The sequence below is a fragment of the Brassica rapa genome, chromosome A02 (assembly GCF_000309985.2).
Source record: "Brassica rapa cultivar Chiifu-401-42 chromosome A02, CAAS_Brap_v3.01, whole genome shotgun sequence".
In the NCBI taxonomy this organism is placed as follows: Eukaryota; Viridiplantae; Streptophyta; class Magnoliopsida; order Brassicales; family Brassicaceae; genus Brassica; species Brassica rapa.
In genome coordinates, this window is record NC_024796.2 from 16,422,664 (window position 1) to 16,443,641 (window position 20,978).

The 20,978-nt window shown below is 33.9% G+C and overlaps 2 protein-coding genes across 2 annotated transcripts; one reads left to right on the forward strand and one right to left on the reverse strand.

Annotated features, from left to right (window-relative positions):
- Positions 1-4,153: 4,153 nt before the first annotated feature.
- On the forward strand, positions 4,154-5,666 carry LOC117132123. The gene is made up of 3 exons (XM_033285712.1): positions 4,154-4,703; positions 5,013-5,255; positions 5,509-5,666. The coding sequence occupies exons 1-3, from the start codon at positions 4,154-4,156 to the stop codon at positions 5,538-5,540; spliced, it is 825 nt and encodes a 274-aa protein (XP_033141603.1). The 3' UTR covers positions 5,541-5,666.
- Positions 5,667-17,005: 11,339 nt separating this feature from the next.
- LOC103868212 lies at positions 17,006-19,617 on the reverse strand. The gene is made up of 2 exons (XM_009146320.3): positions 17,739-19,617; positions 17,006-17,432 (listed from the first exon to the last, which is right to left on the reverse strand). Exons 1-2 carry the CDS (start codon positions 18,397-18,399, stop codon positions 17,323-17,325), a joined length of 771 nt encoding a protein of 256 aa, XP_009144568.1. The 5' UTR covers positions 18,400-19,617; the 3' UTR covers positions 17,006-17,322.
- Positions 19,618-20,978: the final 1,361 nt, after the last annotated feature.

Here is a 20,978-nt window from a genome sequence, read left to right on the forward strand (position 1 = left end):
TGAACGTGCAACATTCAATATGTGTTGGTGTTTGCGTTCCACAACAGAGTTCTGTTGTGGCGTGTAAGCACAAGAAAAGTAGTGATGAATTCCTTTAGTTGCAAGTAATGATGTGAAGGATAGTTCAGGAGCGTTATCTGTTCTAATGGCTTTCACAGAAGTGTTGAATTGTGTTTCAATGAATGTTAGAAATTCTGGAAAAACCGTAGTGACTGAGCTTTTATCTTTCAATAGGTAAATCCATGTAACACGTGAGCAATCATCTACTATCGTCAAGAAATATCTATATCCATCAATGGTTGGAACACGAAAAGGACCCCAAACGTCTAAATGTAACAAATCAAATGGTGAAGCAGCCATGTTATTAGAAGAAGAAAATGATAAGCGTTTTTGTTTAGCCAAAGGACAAATTTTACACAAATGATCATGACCTATCTTGTTTTTGAAAACATCTAAATTCTTTGAAAGAATATGAATCTTATTCTGCGAAGGATGTCCCAATCGTTGATGCCAAACTTCAAAGGAAACTTGCGAAACGTTATGATCTTGATGAAAAACAGAAGGAGCAGGAGCACATGGATCCAGGATATAGAGATTGTCGAGAAGGTTACCCTTCCCAATCATGTAATCCGGAGTATGCTCCTGAAGAAATTCAAGAGGGTTGTAAGACAAAATGTGACATGAACTTGAAGAGAAAAGAACCGAGATAGAAGTGTTTTTAGTTAATGCACTGATGCTGAGAAGATTGAAATGAAAATTAGGAACATAAAGCACCGGATTTAAAATCAAGTTTTCAGTCAAGACAATAGTTCCAGAAGTTGTTACTGCAATCCGTGTTCCATCAGGTAAAGTCACAGTGGTGTTAGTAATTGTTTGCGTTTGGGAAAACATTTTCAAGTTAGAACACACGTGACAACTAGCTCCTGTATCTATGACCCAAGAATCATGCATAAAAATATGGCTGTCTTTGATTCCCGCAGAAAAGATAAAGTTTGAGTCATTTAGGAGAGTACCTGACGAAGAAGGGTGAGAAGACGAAATGGGAACAAGATGTGGTTGAGGTTTGATAGTAGAGACTGAGCCATCTGCAAGGTGAATTGTGCTCCCTGAAATCTGAGAATGATTGTTCTCCTTGCTGTTGGAATTAGCTTTGAGAACACTTAGAAGATGCTGAATTTTTTCTGTCGTCACTGTCCCCAAGTGAGTTCCCTGTTGATCATGCATAGAGATACTCTCAAGATCCTGAGCAATCATATTAGCCACGTTCGTGTTCTTGTTCCATTGTTGAGAACCACCAGTAGGTTTGGACTGTGAATGATTCTGTCCCTTATAGCTGGAGTTCGAAGCCTTGTAGCCTTGAGGATAACCATGGAGCTTATAGCATCGGTTTACCGTGTGTCCTGCAAGACCACAGTGAGAGCAGATGGGACGAGGCCTCTGTTTATTATAGACACCAGCATAAGCCGCAACCACTGAGTCTGGAGAAGAAGTCATTTGAGAAGCCTGAAACGCCACACCACTTGTAGACTTCATAGACCGTTGACGTTCTTCTTGAGAGACAATGTTAAACACTTTTGCAAGAAGTGGTTTCGGTTCCATCATCAGAATCTGCCCTCTTGTAGCAGTAAAGCTGTCATTAAGACCCATTAGAAACTTCAGAACACGATCTTGTTCATCCTTTGTGGCAAGCTGCTTATGACTAGCACAATCCAAATGTCCACAGCAACATGTGTACGGATCCTCATGATTCTTAAGTTCCTCCCAAAGCTGTTTGAGACGTGTATAATACTCACTAACGCTCTGTGAACCTTGAGTCTCCGCATAGATCTGTTGTTTGATCTCAGCAGTACGAGGGCCATCACTCTGTTTGAACTGGTCGTGAATATCTTGCCACATTTGGCGAGCAGTATCAAGATACATGATACTCTTAGCAATGGACTTATCAACGGCATTCACTATCCACGTGCATACAATGTTGTTGCATCTCGACCAAGAACCAAAATCAGGATGACTCTCATCTAAATCCGGATACAGTCCCGTAACAAAGACGGCCTTATTACGAGCACCTAAAGCTAGTAACATCGAGCGACACCAGCTATTAAAGTTCCCAAGGCCAGTAAGTTTTTCAGAGACAAGAGAGATACCGGCATGATCCGCATTGTGAACGTACAGAGGATTGGAATTTGGATCAGATAATGACGGAATCGAGCTTGAGCGAGCCGGAATCGAAGAAGAAGGCGGCAGAATCGATTCCAGATCAGGAGAAGCCATGGCGAAATCCAATCAAGAAAATATCGATCCAGTCGTAAGCAAGAACACTCGATTCAATGAGAAACGAGAAAGATAACGAGAAGAACAAGCTCGTAGACGGCGACGATGAAAGTAGAAAGAAGCTCAAGAATTTCGACGAGCAGAGGATGTATGAAAACACTCATGATCGGCGGAATGAAGCGAAAACGGAGCTGATAATCGGAAGAGATGAAGCGGAAGAACGAAGATCAGAAAGTCTCTGATACCATATTAGATGATATGAAGGTGATGAATCGATGAGATGATGAAGAGAAGAAGACGAAGTTTGTTAGAAAATATAAAACTGTATATTATTCAGCTCAATCATGTAACTGTACAAGTGTTTGTATATATATAGCTGGTTTAAGCTAAAGGAAACTAAACCAGTCTAAACCAGATATCAATAACCGGTTATAACTCTAATATGTTCTTTGCCTCGTTTCTCTTTCTTTCTTTTCTCCGTCGTCCTGCTCGGTGCTGTGGGTTGGCTCTCCGATGTGGTTCTCATCTGCGATTGGAGGGTTTCTGTCTGGAGTGTCCGGCGAGGCGGGGTGGGCAGTGAGTGAACGGGGTCGGCGTTTAGGGTTGGCGGTGGCGAGTGGATAAGATTTTCCTCTTTCTCAATCTAGTCCCCCACTGCGGTGAGAGCGCGTTAACGTGGCTGTAAGGCTCCTCCGTTCAGATCTATTGAGCTGACGTTCTCTTGATTTGGAGTGGAGTGGTCCGGTGTCGTGGGAGCTAGGTCATCGCTCGGTGTCGTGCGGTATCTCACTTCCCTCTTCTTCCGGCCAAGTGGTTCTTCAGAGTCTTTTCTGGAGGCGCGCCTGTGGTGGTTCCGGTTGCTGTGTGGTTTCCGTCCCGCAACGGTCGACGCGTGTGGTCTCCGGCTTGTTCTGGACTGGGCCGTCTATGACCTGTGTTTAGACCTCTCCGGCTACCGCTTCTGCGTTGTCTTCATGTTTATCGCCGCTCTTGTGCTGTGTATCACGTGTACCGTGTGGTACTTCTTCCTTTCCGGCTCTTCGGCGGTCTCAGTGGTCACCTCCGCTGTTGTCTCTCCGAAGAGACTCTGTAGAGCTCCCATCGGTTCTCGGTGTGAGCGCGAGGCAAGGTGTCGGTTTTCTGTTTGAGTCTTGCAGTTCGGCATCCTTGAAGGAGACTCGTATGCTGATCAGCCATCTCAGCTCCATTGTCGGGTCTCTTGGGCTCCATTGGAGGGCTGTTCTATCTCTATATTGCAGGTTTGGGCGAGCAGCTCAGGATGTGGCTCTCATCACTCCCCGTCTTCTTGCAGCTCGCACTTTGTTCTGAAGCCGAGTGTAATAAGTGTGACATTGGTAGTCTTGTGGCGTCAAGCCGGATGGCGCTCTAGTCTGCTTGATGCAAGTGGAGGTGTTTAGCTCGGGTTTCAGTCTCCTCTACCGGTGGTGGTTGGCGGATATGGTTCCCTCGGTTGGTCATTGCAAAGCTGCGTGTGGTCGGAGTCAATCAATTGGAGTAGCGCTTTGGGCAAACCAATATCTAACGAACGTGGTCTCATGTATTATCAAAGACTCCGAATCCATTTGGCAATGCTTCAGTCTCGGCCAATATTTCCTTCTGCTAGTGTCTTGTGTGCTTGTGTTAATTGTTTAAGTCCCACCATTGTTGCTTGTTCTTTCTCCTTGGTGTTTAGATTTTTTCTTTTTTATCTGCTACTAGTACTCTATGTAACTGCTGTCAAAATTCTAAAACTTTGGTATAAAATTTAACATTTAGACCAAAAAAAAAGTGTTTTGTTAGCAGGATCAACATTAAATATGTAATCTTGACCATTGTTTTTTTTTTTTGACGTATAAGAAGAGCAATGTTAAACACTAACAGTATGAGCGTTCGCCCTAGAAAAATTCTCTCTGGCCCGATTCCCAAGGTGCGCCGCTCAGATGAATCTCCTCCGCTCCAACGCCGCCGTTCTTTCCCCTTCCCTCTGAAGCAGCTCCTCTCCCTCTCCATGGTCCTGATGGTGACTCCTTTTCCGTCACGGTTCAGACCTCCTCCAGATCCACCTCCTACAGATCTGCCGACGTGGTCGCTGTGTAAGTCTCGTCCGTTTAAAGCTCGCTTCCTCATCGTCCCTCCAGAACCTCCAGAACCCCCAGACGTTCCCCTTCTCCTCGCTCCTCTCCTTCAAACCCTCGAATCCTCCATCAATCCCGTCGTCTTCCTCCCCCGTTGCACCTCTCCGGTTCCTGTTGCTGTAGCTTCTCCTCTGAGGTTCTTTGCATCGACCATTGGTTTAACCGGGACTGTTTTCGTGTCATTTGGAGTGTGTGTTTCTACTGCTTGGTGCAGATTTCAGCACAGTTCCTCTTTTCAGCTCGAGCCACAGTTTATCTTTGCAGAAACCTCCTTTCTCTTAGTCAAGCTTTCAAAAGGTATTGTTTCTGTTTCTTCGTGGAACAAGTCTTACCTGTATGAACCTTGCCTCGTTTTAGGAGTTAGTTGTCTCGAGATGAGTTCCTTACCTCTGAATGAGGATATTGCCCTCCCTTTGAATCTTATTTTACCTCAGTTTGAGGATGTTGCAAGCGATCGGTCTTTACCTCTATATGAGGATGTTGCAAGCGATCTGTTGTCTTTACCTCTATATGAGGATGTTACACTGTGTTCTCCCCCTTTAGTACCTCAGTATGGGGTTGGTACTAGAACCTTTGTCTTGTTGGCTTTGGTTTCTATGGTTTCAGGGACTGATGCTTCTAAAAATGGAGGTCTTGGATGGTGTATCCATGGTATGGATGAAGCCCATGACTCTCAAAGCTCTGCTAGGATACTATATGTGGTCTCAACCCTTGCAGCCGAAGCTTTGACGTCGCAGGTGGTCCTTCCTTCAGCATCATCTGCTGGATTTTCAAAGCTTCAAGAAATCTGGGACTCTATTGTCCTCTTCTCTGCCCTGCATTCAGGGATGGATTTAAACGAGATCGCAGGTTGTCTCCTTACAAACCTTGCCACTCTCTTCAGTCCTCTATCATTTAAGTTTTATCAGTGCACGGCATTACGTTTGACTGTTGCAATTGCTATGTGTGTTTTCTTCAGACTATGTTCCTCTATTACTCTATTTTGAGATATGAATGAAAGAAATGTTTGACAAAAAAAAAAACACTAACAGTATTGTGTAGTTTCTCATGATAATTTTAGTTACTGAGAATGCCCTGTTCTGATCACTTTGTTTTGAATTAGGGAGGATGAGCTCATGGGAACTACTTCACTGAACGTGACAACCAAGTATCTCCAACTCTGTTGCGTAAGGGAGCTGAAGGGAACTGTTAATCTAATCTATTAAAAAGAAATTACATTTTGTACATAGCCCTGAATTTTCCTCAATATTTACTTTCTTACTAGGTGTCTTCCTGCACCATGTACAGTAAAACAATTTAAATTTTTTTAATAGATAAATAGAAATTATCTTTTAAATAAAATTTTATTAATATTGTAAATTTTCTTTTTCGTATCAATATTTTAATATAAATTTGATTTGATTAAATATAAAAATTATATTTAAGAATATGCATGTATATATTTGAAATTATAATCTTAGTTAGATTTTTTATCTATTTATTTTAATTAAATATATTAAATAAATTTGTAAAAGTTGCATAATTACCAAAAATTAAAAATAAACAATATTTATAAAATTTGAAGATATATAAGAAAATAATGATTTTACGATTAAATTTTTATAATTTTCTAAAACAAATTGTATACATTTCTGAAAATTTTAGTAATAAAATTGTATAATTTAAAAACATATAATTAAATTATATTTCAAAATTTATAATGCCATATCTGAATATATTTATTTTAATGATGATTTATGAGTTATTCCCATATTCTAAAAAAAATTCCAAAAATATAAATTGACATTAAATGTAATATATGAGTTACTACCATATTTTAAAAAGTTTACCAAAAATATAAATTAACATTAAATGCAATTGTCTATGTCATATTAAGCTATAAGACATGTCATCAATTTCAGTATCCATGTCATATTTGTTTTGCGAAATTGATTGTAGAAAGGACACGTGGAAAAATCACTTCGCAAATATAGTCTAGGGGATGCCACTGAGACTTTAATTACTCCTATATTTTAGCATTTATTGTATTTTTGTCTTTTAAAACAAGCATAAAACAATATCTAATTTATTATTCCAATACATTAGTACTTAATTTAATCACTAACAACACATAATTCAAGGCCCCTTCGCTAACCCTCAAATCTATACTATTATTTTTTTTGGTCAAATCTATACTATTATTTATGAAGTGATTTAGCTTATTTGTCATGATTTCCATGATTTTAGAATATTTTACTTATTTGTCATGTTTTAATTAGGTTTAAGCTGAGTCATTAATTTATTAATAGTTTTTAGTTGAGTCCATAATTTATTAATTTAAATAATATAACTATAAAATATGTAATTAGATTTTATTATTTTGATTTTGCTTATTTGTCATATTTTCCATTATTTTAGTCAATTTTGCTTATTTGTCATGTTTTTATCTGATTTTAGTTTAGTCATTGATTTATTAATAATTTTTAGATGAATCACTAATTTATTAATTTTAAAAATATCCGTAATGAATTTTATATATAATTAAACAAGAATTTTGATTTAATAATATTTAAATCTATATGTTATATTAAAATTCTTATTTTCTTATTTGTCATATTTTATTAGGTTTTAAGCTTTTATATAGATCATTGATTTATTATTAGTTTTTAACTGAGTATTTATTAATTTTCACAAAATCCGTAATGAATTTTATATATAATAAACATGAATTTTATTTTAATAATATTAAATTTATATGTTATATTAAATAATTAATTATAAATTAATATAATAAAATTGTTAAAATATATTTAAAAATTAAGAGAATTCTTATATATATTGTGTTGCTATCTGAAAACAATATTTTTATGATAAAGTTAAAAAATTAAGATATAAAAAAATTTATAATTAATATTAGTCAAACAAAAATATTTATATAAAGATATTTTCTAAACTATTTTTATTATATGAGTGTTTTAAAACTTTTAACACAATAATAAGTACAAAGTTTGATGAACGTTTTTTTACATATATATATATATATATAAATAATTTAATGTTTGATTTAACTATTTAAAATCATAAAGAATAACTTGACTTGTGACTGAGTTCAAAACAAATTTTCTTGCTTTTACTTTAAACCAGTTTAAGTTTAATCCGTGAAACACTGTGGCTTCAGTTGGTGACCATTAGAAGAATGAAAAAATGAACAAACTAAAAAGTAAAATTTCATTTGAGGAATTGAAAAAATAAAATAAAAAATATGATTTTTTGTTTAATTTGTTCCTTATCAAAATTGCATAGGGAAATTTCTTGCTTATAAACTTATTCCTCCATGGAGAATTTAGATGAAAAATGTGGGATCTACCTTTTAATAATTTGACTAAAATTTCAACATAACTGGTATAAATTTTGAGGAACAAAGAATTCACCATAATTTTTTTCTTTCAACATGTTCACCAATTAGAGTTTTATTATGCCAATTTTTGGATTAATAAAAAATAAAATAAGTATTCGGAAGATAATTATGTCCGTATGTGCGTGCAAAACACCTAGTTGTATTAATATTTACTTATATAATAATCTAATGGTTATAACATTACATATATACATAATACATTGCACATACGTTTGTTTTAGTTAAGATTGTATGTATATATGTTGGTTTAAATTGGTTTAGTTTCTCAACATTTATTCATATTTCAAAGAAAAAAAAGTCAATATACGTTTGTCTAAATACTAAAGTTTTTGTTAAATACTTAAATTTAACAATAAATCAAAATTTGGTTTATCTTACACATACAATCATATATAGCCATTAACCATGTCATTAATTTCAGAAATTTGTCACCATTTTTATGAAAGTGATTGTAAAGATGACATATGGAAAATCATTTATCAAATAATGTTTAGGAGATATAAAGTAAATTGAGTGAAATATAAACTTGAAAAAAAAAAAAAATTATGCTATATAATATTTGTTTTAGAAAAATAAATGTATAAGAATACACAAACATATGTAATGGTTAAATTTATAAACAATTACAATATAAAAATGGTCAATGTAGTAAAAATTATCAAATTTATTTAGATATCGTTTAGATTAGTTTATCATCTAACCACAATATGAACCATCAACATGTTTAGTAATATTTATAATCCATCTATAAAGCATAACTAAATCATATAGTATCTATTACAAGTAAAAAAACACGTGTTAGACTTTGTAGGTGTCTATCTTTTACATATGGAGACAACAGAATGAGAGACGTCATTCACAGCTCACTAAGCCAATGGATCAGTTGGCTAGAATCATTGATAAGACTATTAGGCAAAGAATTATGTCTACTAAGTATTATAAGAAACCGAAGCTCCGGGGATTATCGCAATGTTGGTTTAGTGCCCATGTGAGACATAATTAGTACTCGATTTTTTTATTTCTTGTACATACATAAACACTAACATTTCGTCCAAAAAACATCTGTGCGCCTGCACGGGTCATAATCTAGTAAGTTATTAAATAAGATGACCACTCTTATCGAGTACTTATTTCGAATATGGCTGTTTGAAAAACTCTATGTTTTGAACGTGAGTTGTAACTTAAATTGTTAGAATCTCATTAATTCTGTTTAGACTCTCTGTTTTGTTCAAATCTGATTTATATCTTGTCATCGTCAAACAACTTTGTTAGTGTTGAAAAAGTCTGTTTATAACGTGAGTTGTGAAACATTCATTCTAACAATTTACTTGCTCGAAGGAAGACGTTGTAGAGGTTAAAATTTTGAATTACAATAATTTAATTTACGTGACTCAGCAATAATATTTTTTTAGTAATGTGTTTATAACAGAGCTATACGATTATAACTTAACCTTTATATTTCAAATTTTAGCAAAAAAAAAAACTTAACCTTTATATTATATATTAACGATGCTTATAATAAAATATATTATATTAATGGTTAGTTTACAAAAAAATATTATATTAATGGGGTCCAATGGCATCATATGTAAATACTCTAGTAAGAGAATGGTCTTTTAAACAGATGATGTGAGAAGCCCTTATGCTTACACATCAGCAAATTGACATTCTTGTGAATATTTTACACATTTAGTGTTACTTATTAAAAATGTTCACCATTTTATATATAGGGGATGTCTAAGAAATATGACGTCTACACTTTAGATAGTATGTTTTGACTGAACATTTAAGTTTATACAGTACTCCCTCGGTTTCCAAATGTAAGTGTTTAGAAGAAATTTTATGTTCCAATATGTAAGATGTTTTCATATTTTTAGATAGCTTTAACTTTATCAAAATATGGGAAAAATCACAATTAAACCCTCAGAGTGTCACATTCTCGCACTTTAAACTAGGCGAGTGTCCCACGCGTGTTGTGTAATGTATACATATATGCAAACTGAACCGATCCCGAAACCCAATGTATTGCCATACTAAACCCGATCGGGTTTTAAATAGATTCTGAACCGAACCGATCCCTTCATTGCGGTCTGGGTCCGGGTTTCGGGTATTATGCCTCATGCCTACTTTAAACACTAAACGTTTTTGACTAGCACTTTAAACTTTAAAAGTGACAATTTTATCATAACAAACCTCCAATAAGGTTTACTTGTTTTCCAAGTCAACAAGGTGATATGTACGGTACATTTTGTGATGACGTACGTGTCTGTTTTAAAAAAAATTCAAAAAAATTCAAAAAAAATTCAAAAAAATTTGAAAATTTCAAAAAAAATCTATAAATTCAAAAAAAAATATATAAAAATAACATTTCAAAATTAAAAATAAAATAATTTTTTTTAAATAATTAATCCAATTATAAAACAATAAATATATAATATTAATAACTTGAATGGTGATTCTAGATTCTGTTTTTTGATTTTTGATTTTTTTTAATTTTTGATTTATTAATACTTAACTTATTAAATTTGAGGTTTGTTATGATAAAAATATCGCTTTTAAGGTTTAAAGTGCTAGTAAAAAACGTTCAGTGTTTAAAGTGCGAGAATGTAACACTCTCAAGGTTTAACATGCGATTTTCCTCAAAATATGTGTAACCAATCAAATTTTATAGTTCTATTTTGTAATTGGTTGAATAGTATTAATTTATAATTTTAATAGTACTTTTTAGATAAATTTTTTTTTTTAATAAGCGTGTTTTGTCTAGAATATCTTATATTTAGGGACGGAGAGAGCAATACTTTAAGTTTGGACGAGTGTCTATCAAAGTATATCAACACCGTCCCATATCAATGGAGGATACTACTTATCAACCACCTCTACATTGAATGCAAGAGTAAACTGGTCTTCTACGTTCATAATCTTTCATTTATTACACATCAATGTACAACAGCGAAATATATCAACACCGTTCCATATCTATGGAGGATACTACTTTTCAACATCTATAGTGTACACACAAACGTTTTGATATTTAAAATTCACCTCCGGCAGATCAGTAAGTATAGAATCAAAAATCAAAGATCCACCGGTAAACATGCATATCTCACTAATTCTAAGGTGGATTCCTAATGTCATCTCGCTTCCACGAAAGTCCAATTGTGACAAATCTGGTAGCACTGAATCTCCGCTTAGATAATGTAACACCTGTCTCGTAGTTGGTCTAACCTGTGGGTTAGAGTGAGAGCACAACAAACCTAGCTTCAAAGTCATTTCAACCTCTAATTGGTCATATATTCCCTCCTAGATTTGGATCCTTAGAATCCAAGATGTTTCCCTCATTACAAAAACCAAAAACCCAATCAACGAGGAAGACCCTCTCACCATTCTTATTATGAATCTTGACAGGACGTCTACCACAACACCACTTAAAGTATTAGCACCCCAAATGAAAAAAACTGGTAGCGGTTGATAAACGGCGTTTTTGTAACCTTTATTTTTAAATCCTTTATCGAGTCATAGTATGTGTTATCTATTCTATTAGTTCTCTATCGAGTCTTTTCAGGTATTATGTTTATTTGGAGTAGAAGATTTCAAATTGAGTGTAAATAAAGATCCAGAACTGTGTAGATGCGTCAAAATCTTAGCAACAGAAGGAAGATCTCCCACCAATCATTGAGCTCAAATTTTGACACGGGATAGAAAATTGAGTTTTCCATTGGGACCGGTTTGAGGTCAATCCAGGGGGTATATATTTAAAGGTATGCACGTTTTACTGATAGCTGGTCTATTTGCCGGTTCAATACGAGACTTTTTTCGGTTTTCTTTATTTTCAAGTTTGGTTTAACTCAAATTTCGAACAGCACGAAAAACAGACCTATATCTCTTTCTTTTCAGCCATTGTTTAGGGTATGCTTTCTTTTTCATCTGATATTGTATTTGGAGATTTGGGGAGACAAATCTATAACTTTGAAGAAGATTTTTGAATCATGTTTTTGATTTCTAGTTTCGTTATGCATTATTCATCATCTTTATGTGTTTCTTATGATATGTCTGAGTAGTTCATTAATTAGGTTTAGGGTTTTACTGGAATTCTAATGATTGTGATTTGTTAGAATAGGGAATACTATATTGGTTTCTTAAACTAGGTTGTTCTTCATGCTTGAATTGGATTGATCATCTAGTTCCTGATTTATAGGTTGTTTAATGCACCAAAAGTGTTTAATAAATGCCTGAAAGAACTTAGATGAACGAGATACACTTAGCCAGTGAAAGTTGATGTTAGGGGGTTTCGTGAACTTAACAAACTTTATCTTATTGCATGTTTAGAATCTGAAATTCAACATAAGTTAGTCTCTGGAATTCTAATACATAGGGGTTCGTACTGCGGAAGTAGGCTAATCTAATTAAGAGATTTGATGAATATGTAATGCTGCGTCTTACTGAACTTGTAGAGGTGATTCATGATTGCATAACTGAGCAAGTGTCACTCCCCAACCCTGGTTCAACTACCAGAAAGCACAATTATATTTTTCTGAAACATAAATTTTGGTTTAAATGGGTACCCGAACCGATACCCACATGTATTCATAAAAATACCCATTTGATAAATAAGCTATATCCAAAACAGATCATAACCGGTCCATTTTGGATTGGTTCCGGTTCCGGGTAAAAGGTTCCGGGTAAAAGGTTCCAGCCTTAAATGAGAGAATGAGAACTTGGTTTTACAATTGAAATATAGGCTCCTTTATATATGAGTTTTCAAAGGTGTAATTATATATAAAATTTTAAAATAAAATTAAAAGTGGCACATATGGATAATACCACTTGTAAAAGCTGATTTCATGAAGTTCTATAATTGTTTGATGATGTCTGCTGAAGGTGGATTTTGGCCTTTATGGCTACAGAAGACTACAAAGGATTGTGTTTCTACTTTATGCAGTTTTTTGATCGGTGCTTGATGGAAAGTTTCAAAAAGTACTTTCAGGAGATGTTTGACAAGAGAAGAAATCAGAGGCCGTTTAAAGTATGGCAAGCATCTATGAGCAATATAAGTGAACTAACTCGTTAAAGGATGAAAAGGTACAGTGGCTTCTGATAGAGTTGATGTAATGAATGGTGGTTAAATTCAAAAGTTCCTCAACACGAGTTCAAGTCAATAGTCTGAAACTGCTAAGTTACAATCCGAGTCACAGGTTTTCTAAAATCCAGGGAGAAGTAAAAATGCTGCAAGGACTTATTGAGTTTGGATCAGATAAAGTGAAGGATTCATTTGCAGTATTTGAGTCTGATTCAGAGAACAAAGATTGTTTCTGATTTGAAAAATACGAAGACACCAAGAACAGTTGGATTTGATAAATAACAAGTGTGGTGATTTTGAGAAGGAAAACAGTAGACGAGGTTCTGGAACTTGGTTATGACTGCTATCTAAACAGAGTTTTGCAACAGAAACCAAAATGAGGTTAAAGCAAAAAAACGATTACGCCAGAACACGATCTAGCTCAGAGAAACATTTATAAGCAATGGGACATTCCCTTTAAATGAACGTGGCTGACCTGCAATTTATCCATTATGTGAGGTTTACTCAGATTTTGGAGGTTCCTTGACTGAGTTCTTTTCTCATACAAACGTGAGGCTGTAATGTTGCTTGGTAATGGCGTCTTTGCTAGAAGATTGAGAATATTTGAGTTATATTTGGAGAACATACAAGAGCAGAGGAGCATAAACTGTGTCGATGAATGTGATAAAGCTTACACCAGAAGTTAAACACGAACTGGAAAATGAACAAGATTCTGACCTGAGATACTGTGAGAAACGTCAGTTATTTGTATGAGTGTTTTTAGCATAGTTGTGCACTCAAGCAGGGAGAGAAGACATATCTGAAGTGTTCACAGAGTTGGAGCTTAACTCATGGGGGATTGTAAATGATATATTGGATATATAGACAAAAATGGAGTCTAAAACATTTTATGTTTTCTGCTGGTGACAAGAGACTAAATAATGTGATGCTTGAGTATCAAACTAAGCTAAAAAGGGAGAGAATGAAGATGTTAGATCTTTTGAGTATTTAGATGATCTGATATGAAGTAATAGTATTGTGTGTATGCTTGGATTCTAAAACACAGTCATCAAGGGAGAGATGTAATGCTGACTGGTTTGAGAAAACACATGTAGTAGTTGGTGTGTTAATCTCGGAGTAGTACATGAAGTGGTACAAGAAGTCATCCAGGAAGCTGAGATGTGAAGCAACTACTGAATTACATAACTGGACAACACGGGCTCGGCTTATACAAGCCAAGACATGGCTGCTGAGTTGGGTAATCATCTTAAATAGTTTATTTAAGATAAGGAAGAACTTCCTTATTCTTAAGAGAAGGAAAAGGAAAGATTGCTTAAATATCCTAGACCTGGGGTTTAGGTTTTAGCAATCAGATAAATACCATGAGGCCATCAAAGTAAAAGGTACTCGCCCATGGTATTCTTGACAGAGGCACATATGTGTGTACAATGATTCCACTGGTGAGAAGTGAAAATAAACTCGTATCAGACTCAAATTGAGTATAAACTGCCTCGACAAGAATCGTAGTACTCTGATTCTACAGGTGAGAAGCCTGTTTGAGAACATAAATGCTCTTGTGGAGACTGCACAATATTAGGAGGAAGAATCTCTGATGTACCAGGAGTTTAACCTTGGGGCAAGGATATACAAATCTCCTCATCAAGTGTACTCTGCATGAACACATTGGAAACTATTAGATTTTAATATGTGCCAAACTATTTTTTATTGACAAAATTATAACATGTACATTTATTAAATGTTCTATTACATATCTATTATATTAAAACTGAAGTACAAAATAATACTTGCCTATTTTTAAGTGATTTTTACATATTTTCTTTCTTTTTAACTAATTATAACCACTTCATTTATTGTATTTTCTAATTACTTTGGGTTCATTTATTATAGAGTACAAAAGAAAACTTATCTATTTTTAAGTGCTTTTATTACATATTTTACATTCCATTTTTTACTCTTCCTAATTACTTCATTAATTATATTTACCATAATAATTCGACAACATTTATTCGAATAAAATTTAACCAAAATAATTTTTCAAGTTTGAATAAAATTGATTCATTCATGACAAGAATTCAACAGACCAGTTTGGGAACGTATCGTTTTCTTGTATCGAATTTTTGGGTTTTAAATTAAACTTTGTTCGGATATTATAAATTTTTGAACGGGGTTCAGATTCGGATCTTTCTAGGTCCGGATAGGTTTGTAAGAACCTAAAATATTTAACTAACTTATGTGTTTAAAAATATTATTAAACAAATAATAAAAAAGGTAAAAATTAACACATGCACGGTTAGTAATGTCATTGTCATTAATGAAAACATTATAACTACATTAAGATAATTATATAAACAACATTATAATATTATCTATGTTTCCAAACAAAACAATAACTAATCTTGTGTCCAAACAATATAAAAAATTAGATTTAACTTTTTTAATAGAAAAAAAATCATTAATCTTTTTCTAAATTATTTGTTAACTATAAAAACTCAACTGGTTTATAAATATTCAAAAATAAGTATATGTTTTTCAGGTTTATATACTACAAAATAATTTCATTTAATATAAAATTAATGATTATTTTATTTATATTTTTATAAACAGAAATTACATTCATTTAAACTTAAATAATCTTTCATATTAAATAATATAATGTAGATAAATAAAATGTTAGACTCAATGAAGTGACATCAACAATATTATATTATTAAATAGTTATCAAAATATATATCACACAATTAATCAATAAATTATAGAAATTTTATTAAAAATTCATAACAAAAAGGGTTGAAATAATTTGAAAATAAAACTAATAAGTAATATCTTATATAATTTTAAGATTTAATATAAATATAAATTAATATAATAATATATTTTCAAATACATTATAAATGAAAATGTTAAAAATATTTTAATCCGTCAATTAGATTTTGTTAAAAAATATTCCCGTGATTTAATGCGAAATGGTGTGTCTTAAATCGAGCGCCAAAAGATTTGTCTTGAGTTAAAAGATCTTATGTGGTTTGACATGGCAAAGGATCGTGTGTCTCTTCCGTCTCGAACCTCAGATGTTTCCTCATTGGCTGACAGCCTAATGACATCTCATGCATACAAAAAGGTGAGATCACAAAGGTTTAGACAATTTGAAGTTTTCGAGCCTATCAGTGCAAATGGTTGTCAGGTGCATCGATGATGGACTTGCACAAACCCAATTTGTTCAACAACAAACCTAAGTATCCATTTTGGTGACGATGATGAAGAGCCAGATTTGTGGGCGAATCTTTTCTCACCCACAGGGACTGATGCAGCGCACGCATCGAAATGGACCATGAGCTTGGTATGGTTTCATGTGTTAATAAAGTATTTATTTTATTGAACAATTGTATCAGTTTTACGGATACGTACAAATCCTTTTAGATTAGAATGTAGAGATACAAGTATGATCTAGTTAGCTTAGTATAAATAGCGCTTGTTATGTAGCTTTGTAAAGTAACTATTGATCTATTGAATAAGAAGAAAAAAACCCTAGAACTTTAGTTCTTCTTTTCTTAGTCTTCGGTAATTTTCGGAATCAACGATTATCAAGCACCTTCGGTTTTTTTTTTCTTTTTTTGTCAACGATCAAGAACCTTCGTTTAAACGGTTATTTTTAGGAATTAACGATCATCAAATTTTCGTAGAGCGGATATTCTTTTTGGAATCAGCTAACTTCGAGCCTATCCAGCTTGACGATGCGCCGTAGTTGAAAAAAAATATTTCTTCTTTTGAGAATAAAATTTAAAAATATAGGTTGATAAGCAGTGGTATTAATATGAAAAATCGACTTGGATCAGAATCATAAAACTATATTCATCTATTGTCTTGGTTATTTGAATATGTCCAATAATTATGATCTTAAATCAAATAGCCAAGTTTTAACCTTAATAACATCCTAATATCATTTGATAGCATAGATAGATTTTTAAAATAGTATAAAAAAATTCAGGACTGCTGGATCTGAGTACTGCTCTATAAAACATTGGTTTTGGTTTTCAAAATTTTAAATGCATTTTATATGCAAATTTATTTTATAAAAGTTCTTAAAAAATGTTTATAGCTATAAAATATTATATTCGATCTTGAGAAGATGAAACCAACGATATAATTTGGTGATTAGATCAGTCAAAATATTAACTATGAAAGTTTTTTTAGTAAGCTACCTAAAACAAATACAGATCCATTATACACATATAAAAAAAATGGCTAGAGAAGAAGCTCTTCAATTTCCAGGTCTTGTTAAAAGTAAAAATACATGGAAAGTTCTTCCAATAAGGACCCGCTTGTCTTGAAAGAATGTCCGCGAACCATCATGAGGGCGGATCGCATTTAAGAATTGGGCCGAAAAAGCTTTGGCCGTGAACCGAAGTCCAACCTGTCTTATGTGTGTGCTAATAATGTGTGTGTTATCTCATGGAATCAACAGTTTTGTAGTCATGTTGTCTTCTCCTGCGGCACCTGAACTGAGGTTTACTATCTGAGAATTTCGCATCACCAGACATCTCCACAGTTGAATCTGCTCCAGATCCAATCCAAAACAAAACACCAATAATCACCAAGCAAAACACACTAATAAATAAGATACAAAAGATTAACTAACATGACAAAACCAAACTCCACAATGTATCATATCTATAGAAGAACCCGTCTGCGAATCAGTCAACGCACCATTGGACAATCCAATCTAAATTTTCGATCGGTATCACATGATCTAACCAATAAGCATCAATTCTCAATCTTCATTGCAAAAGAAGATTCACTCACAGTAGAAACCATAATTCTCAAGATGGAACACAAGTGTTTTAAAGTTTGGAGCTTATACCTGCCCAAAACAATGGCTTCACGTCCTCTTCTTCATCATCGCACTCATCACCATAACCAAACTCAACATCTCCTCTGTACCCAGGCTCACTCCCGTACCCAGATTCGTTCCCCATCGGGTCGACACCAACGGGGAACCCAAACCCGGAAGCTTCCCTCTCTCCGCCGGAATCCCGCCGCTCTTGCCGCGATCTCCGCGCCTCGCTCACATCGGAAGCCCAATTCGCTTCGCTGAACAGCTCCCCGCTCGAATCCGTCCCGACGGCGAACGGAAAATCAGAGCAAGTCCCGTGAGCTCCGATGGAGCAGCATCTCAGAGTCCCGCTCCGATCGCTACTCCGACCAGACACCGATCTCGAATTGCGCCGCCGCCGCTTCCTCGCTACTAAGCGGAGACTCCCCTTGCTGTTGCAGTTGGAAGCTGAGAGCTTGTCTTCGTCGGCGAGAGAGAGACGGCTCATAGCTTCGATGGAGAAAGAAGTGGTGGAGCGATCGGAGAAGCAAGGGCGTTTGGTGGAGATGGAGCCGCCGTAAGGGCTCTGTGTCGGGGGCTGTTCAGATGGGTCTACGGTTTTGGAGCGGTGAAATGGGCGCCATGACAGGAGCTGTAGGGTGCAAGATTCGATCGAGTTTCGTGATGATTCAAGATGTTTCTGTGACATTTCTTGTTAAAGCTTGGAACTTTCCAGATGAGTGAAACAAGAACCTTCAGAAAGATCCGATCTTTGGGAGTGGATCTGTGCTTTTCTTTTTTTATTTACAGGCTGTTTGTTGGAGAGAATCTTTTTGGGGGTTTTAAGAGAGCTTTGATTTGTAATTGAGCAAACAAGAAGCCATACACATCCCACCTAAAGTAACTGGACAGCAACTTTTTTTTTCTCTTCCTGTTTTTTTATTTATTTCCCAAAAAAGCTCTTTGATCACATGTATTTATCCATAAACCGGATTTTGTACTATTTATTTTAGGGAAAAAGCAATGATAATGTACGGTCTTTCCGTTGTTGATAATCTATAGTATACGTTCTTTTGACCACGATATTGTTTAGTACATGTATTAGTGTATTTTCTTTTTTTTTTGTCAACACATATTAGTGTATTTCTTAGGGCTGGACAAATAAAGTCGAAAATCCGAACCGAATCTGTTCCGATAAAAATAAATCCGAACTGTTCCAAACCCCACATAAATACCAAATAGATTTTGTTTTATAGTATTTTGGGTTATGGGTATTATCCGAACCGAACCAAAACCTAAACGAATACAAGACAGAACCAGAAACATTCAAAATCCCAAAAAATGACTTGTACCAAACATCATCTCAATTGCTAATATGTATCTAAAATACACTAAGATATTATTGAACATCTAAAATAATTATCTATAACATGGAGGTTGATGGTTGAAGGTGGCGTTTGAAGTTTTTAGATTTTGGTTTTGCTTTTTGAATAATGTTTTTTATTTCATAAGAACTTGGTTTTCGTTTTATGTTTTCATTTACCTTCGCTTGATTTTGAATGATCATGTTTGATGTTTGTGTCTTATTTTTGAATCGATTTTATTTATCTTTTGGTTACAAAATAGATACATATAAGGTATTTTAAAAACGAAGAATCAATTTTACTTATGTTAGTTACAAAGTAGATACAAATCAGGTACTTTTAAACTGAAGAATCGATTGGGACCCAAACCCGAAGGTACAACGGGTTGTACCGGTTCTTTGCAGATTTACTAACCCCGATTCGAACCCGATAGAATCCGAACGGGTCCCGAACTGAACTTTTATATAATCCGAGTGGGGTTGATTTTGATAAATCCGAATAACCAAGATCCGATTGGACATAACCGATATTCGATTGGGACCCCAAATGCTCAGGCCCTAGTATTTCTTAAAGAGAAATGAAAACTAAAATTAAAAATAAAGCAGTTTGTTTGGTCAAATTTTTTTTTTGTAATTTTCAAATTATGAAGTTCAAAATATTTATGAGGAAGATGTAAAATCGGAGTAGGAGAAAAAAATTCGGCTACTGTGTAAAATTAATAAGGGAAAATTGTTTTTTAGAGCAAAAAAATGATAACTATGTCTCTTTAGACTAATCTCATATACTTTATGTTTCATTAGGCTAATTATTTTCAAAATAGCAATAATGCCCTTAATATTGTAAATTTTAAATATAATAAATAATGGGTTCGATCAAGCGGGATCGATCGATCCGAAATTACAAGGTCGAACGGATCGATCGATCCTGATCATTATGCAGAATAAAAAAAAACGCGGATCATATACTGATCGACCTGTTCCATTTCACTCGATCGGCAAAGATCGATTTCATACAGATCGACCGATCTCGAATTATAGACCGATTGATCCGTGGAAACATAGATATGAATCGTGGTAGAAATAATGTGAAGTTTTTGTGAAAATTTTATGAACAATCAATGAAATATAGAAGACGGCGTGAGAAGAAGGTTACCACTTTTTCGTTTTTTTTAAAATCGATTTTTTCAAAATATGAAAGTGAATATCCCAAATATTTTGTTTCCATATTTTTAGGAACTGATTTCTTATCCGTATAATACATCTAATATGTAGAAATCGGTTTCTACATGTTTTTAGAATTATAGTAATGTATAGATTTTGATTTCTACATGTTTTAGATTTACAGTAAATATGTAGAAATTGGTTTCTACGTGTTTTAGATTTATATTAATGTGTAGATTTTGATTTCTTAAGATTTTAGATTGGTATGTTAAGCACAGAATGTGTATTCTAAATATTTTTAGAATACTCTTATTTACGTAGATCACGTATTCTAAATATTGTAGATTCAATGAAAAAATGGATTTCGTTTTCTACTTTATTTAGAACATAATTTAAAAATTATGATTTAAATATTTTTAGAACTGGAAAAAATTTCACTAAGTTCATATAGGTATTTTATCGATAGTTACTATTTTTCCAATTTTTTTTTGTTTGTAAAACTATTTATTAAATTTATTTTAAAAAATACTAAAGGGTATTATAGACAAAAATAGCATAAAATAGATATTAGTCTAAAATAACATAGTTATCATTTTTTTGCTCTAAAAAAATAATTTTCCCAATTAAAAATCAGAAAATGTGTTAACAATATTTTGTTTTCTTTCGACTCAGTAATACTAATACGGTATTTTACGATAAGAGTAAAGATGTATTTACTAGGACCATTTATTACAGTTTACGTGACATGTATTCACTTCACCTAA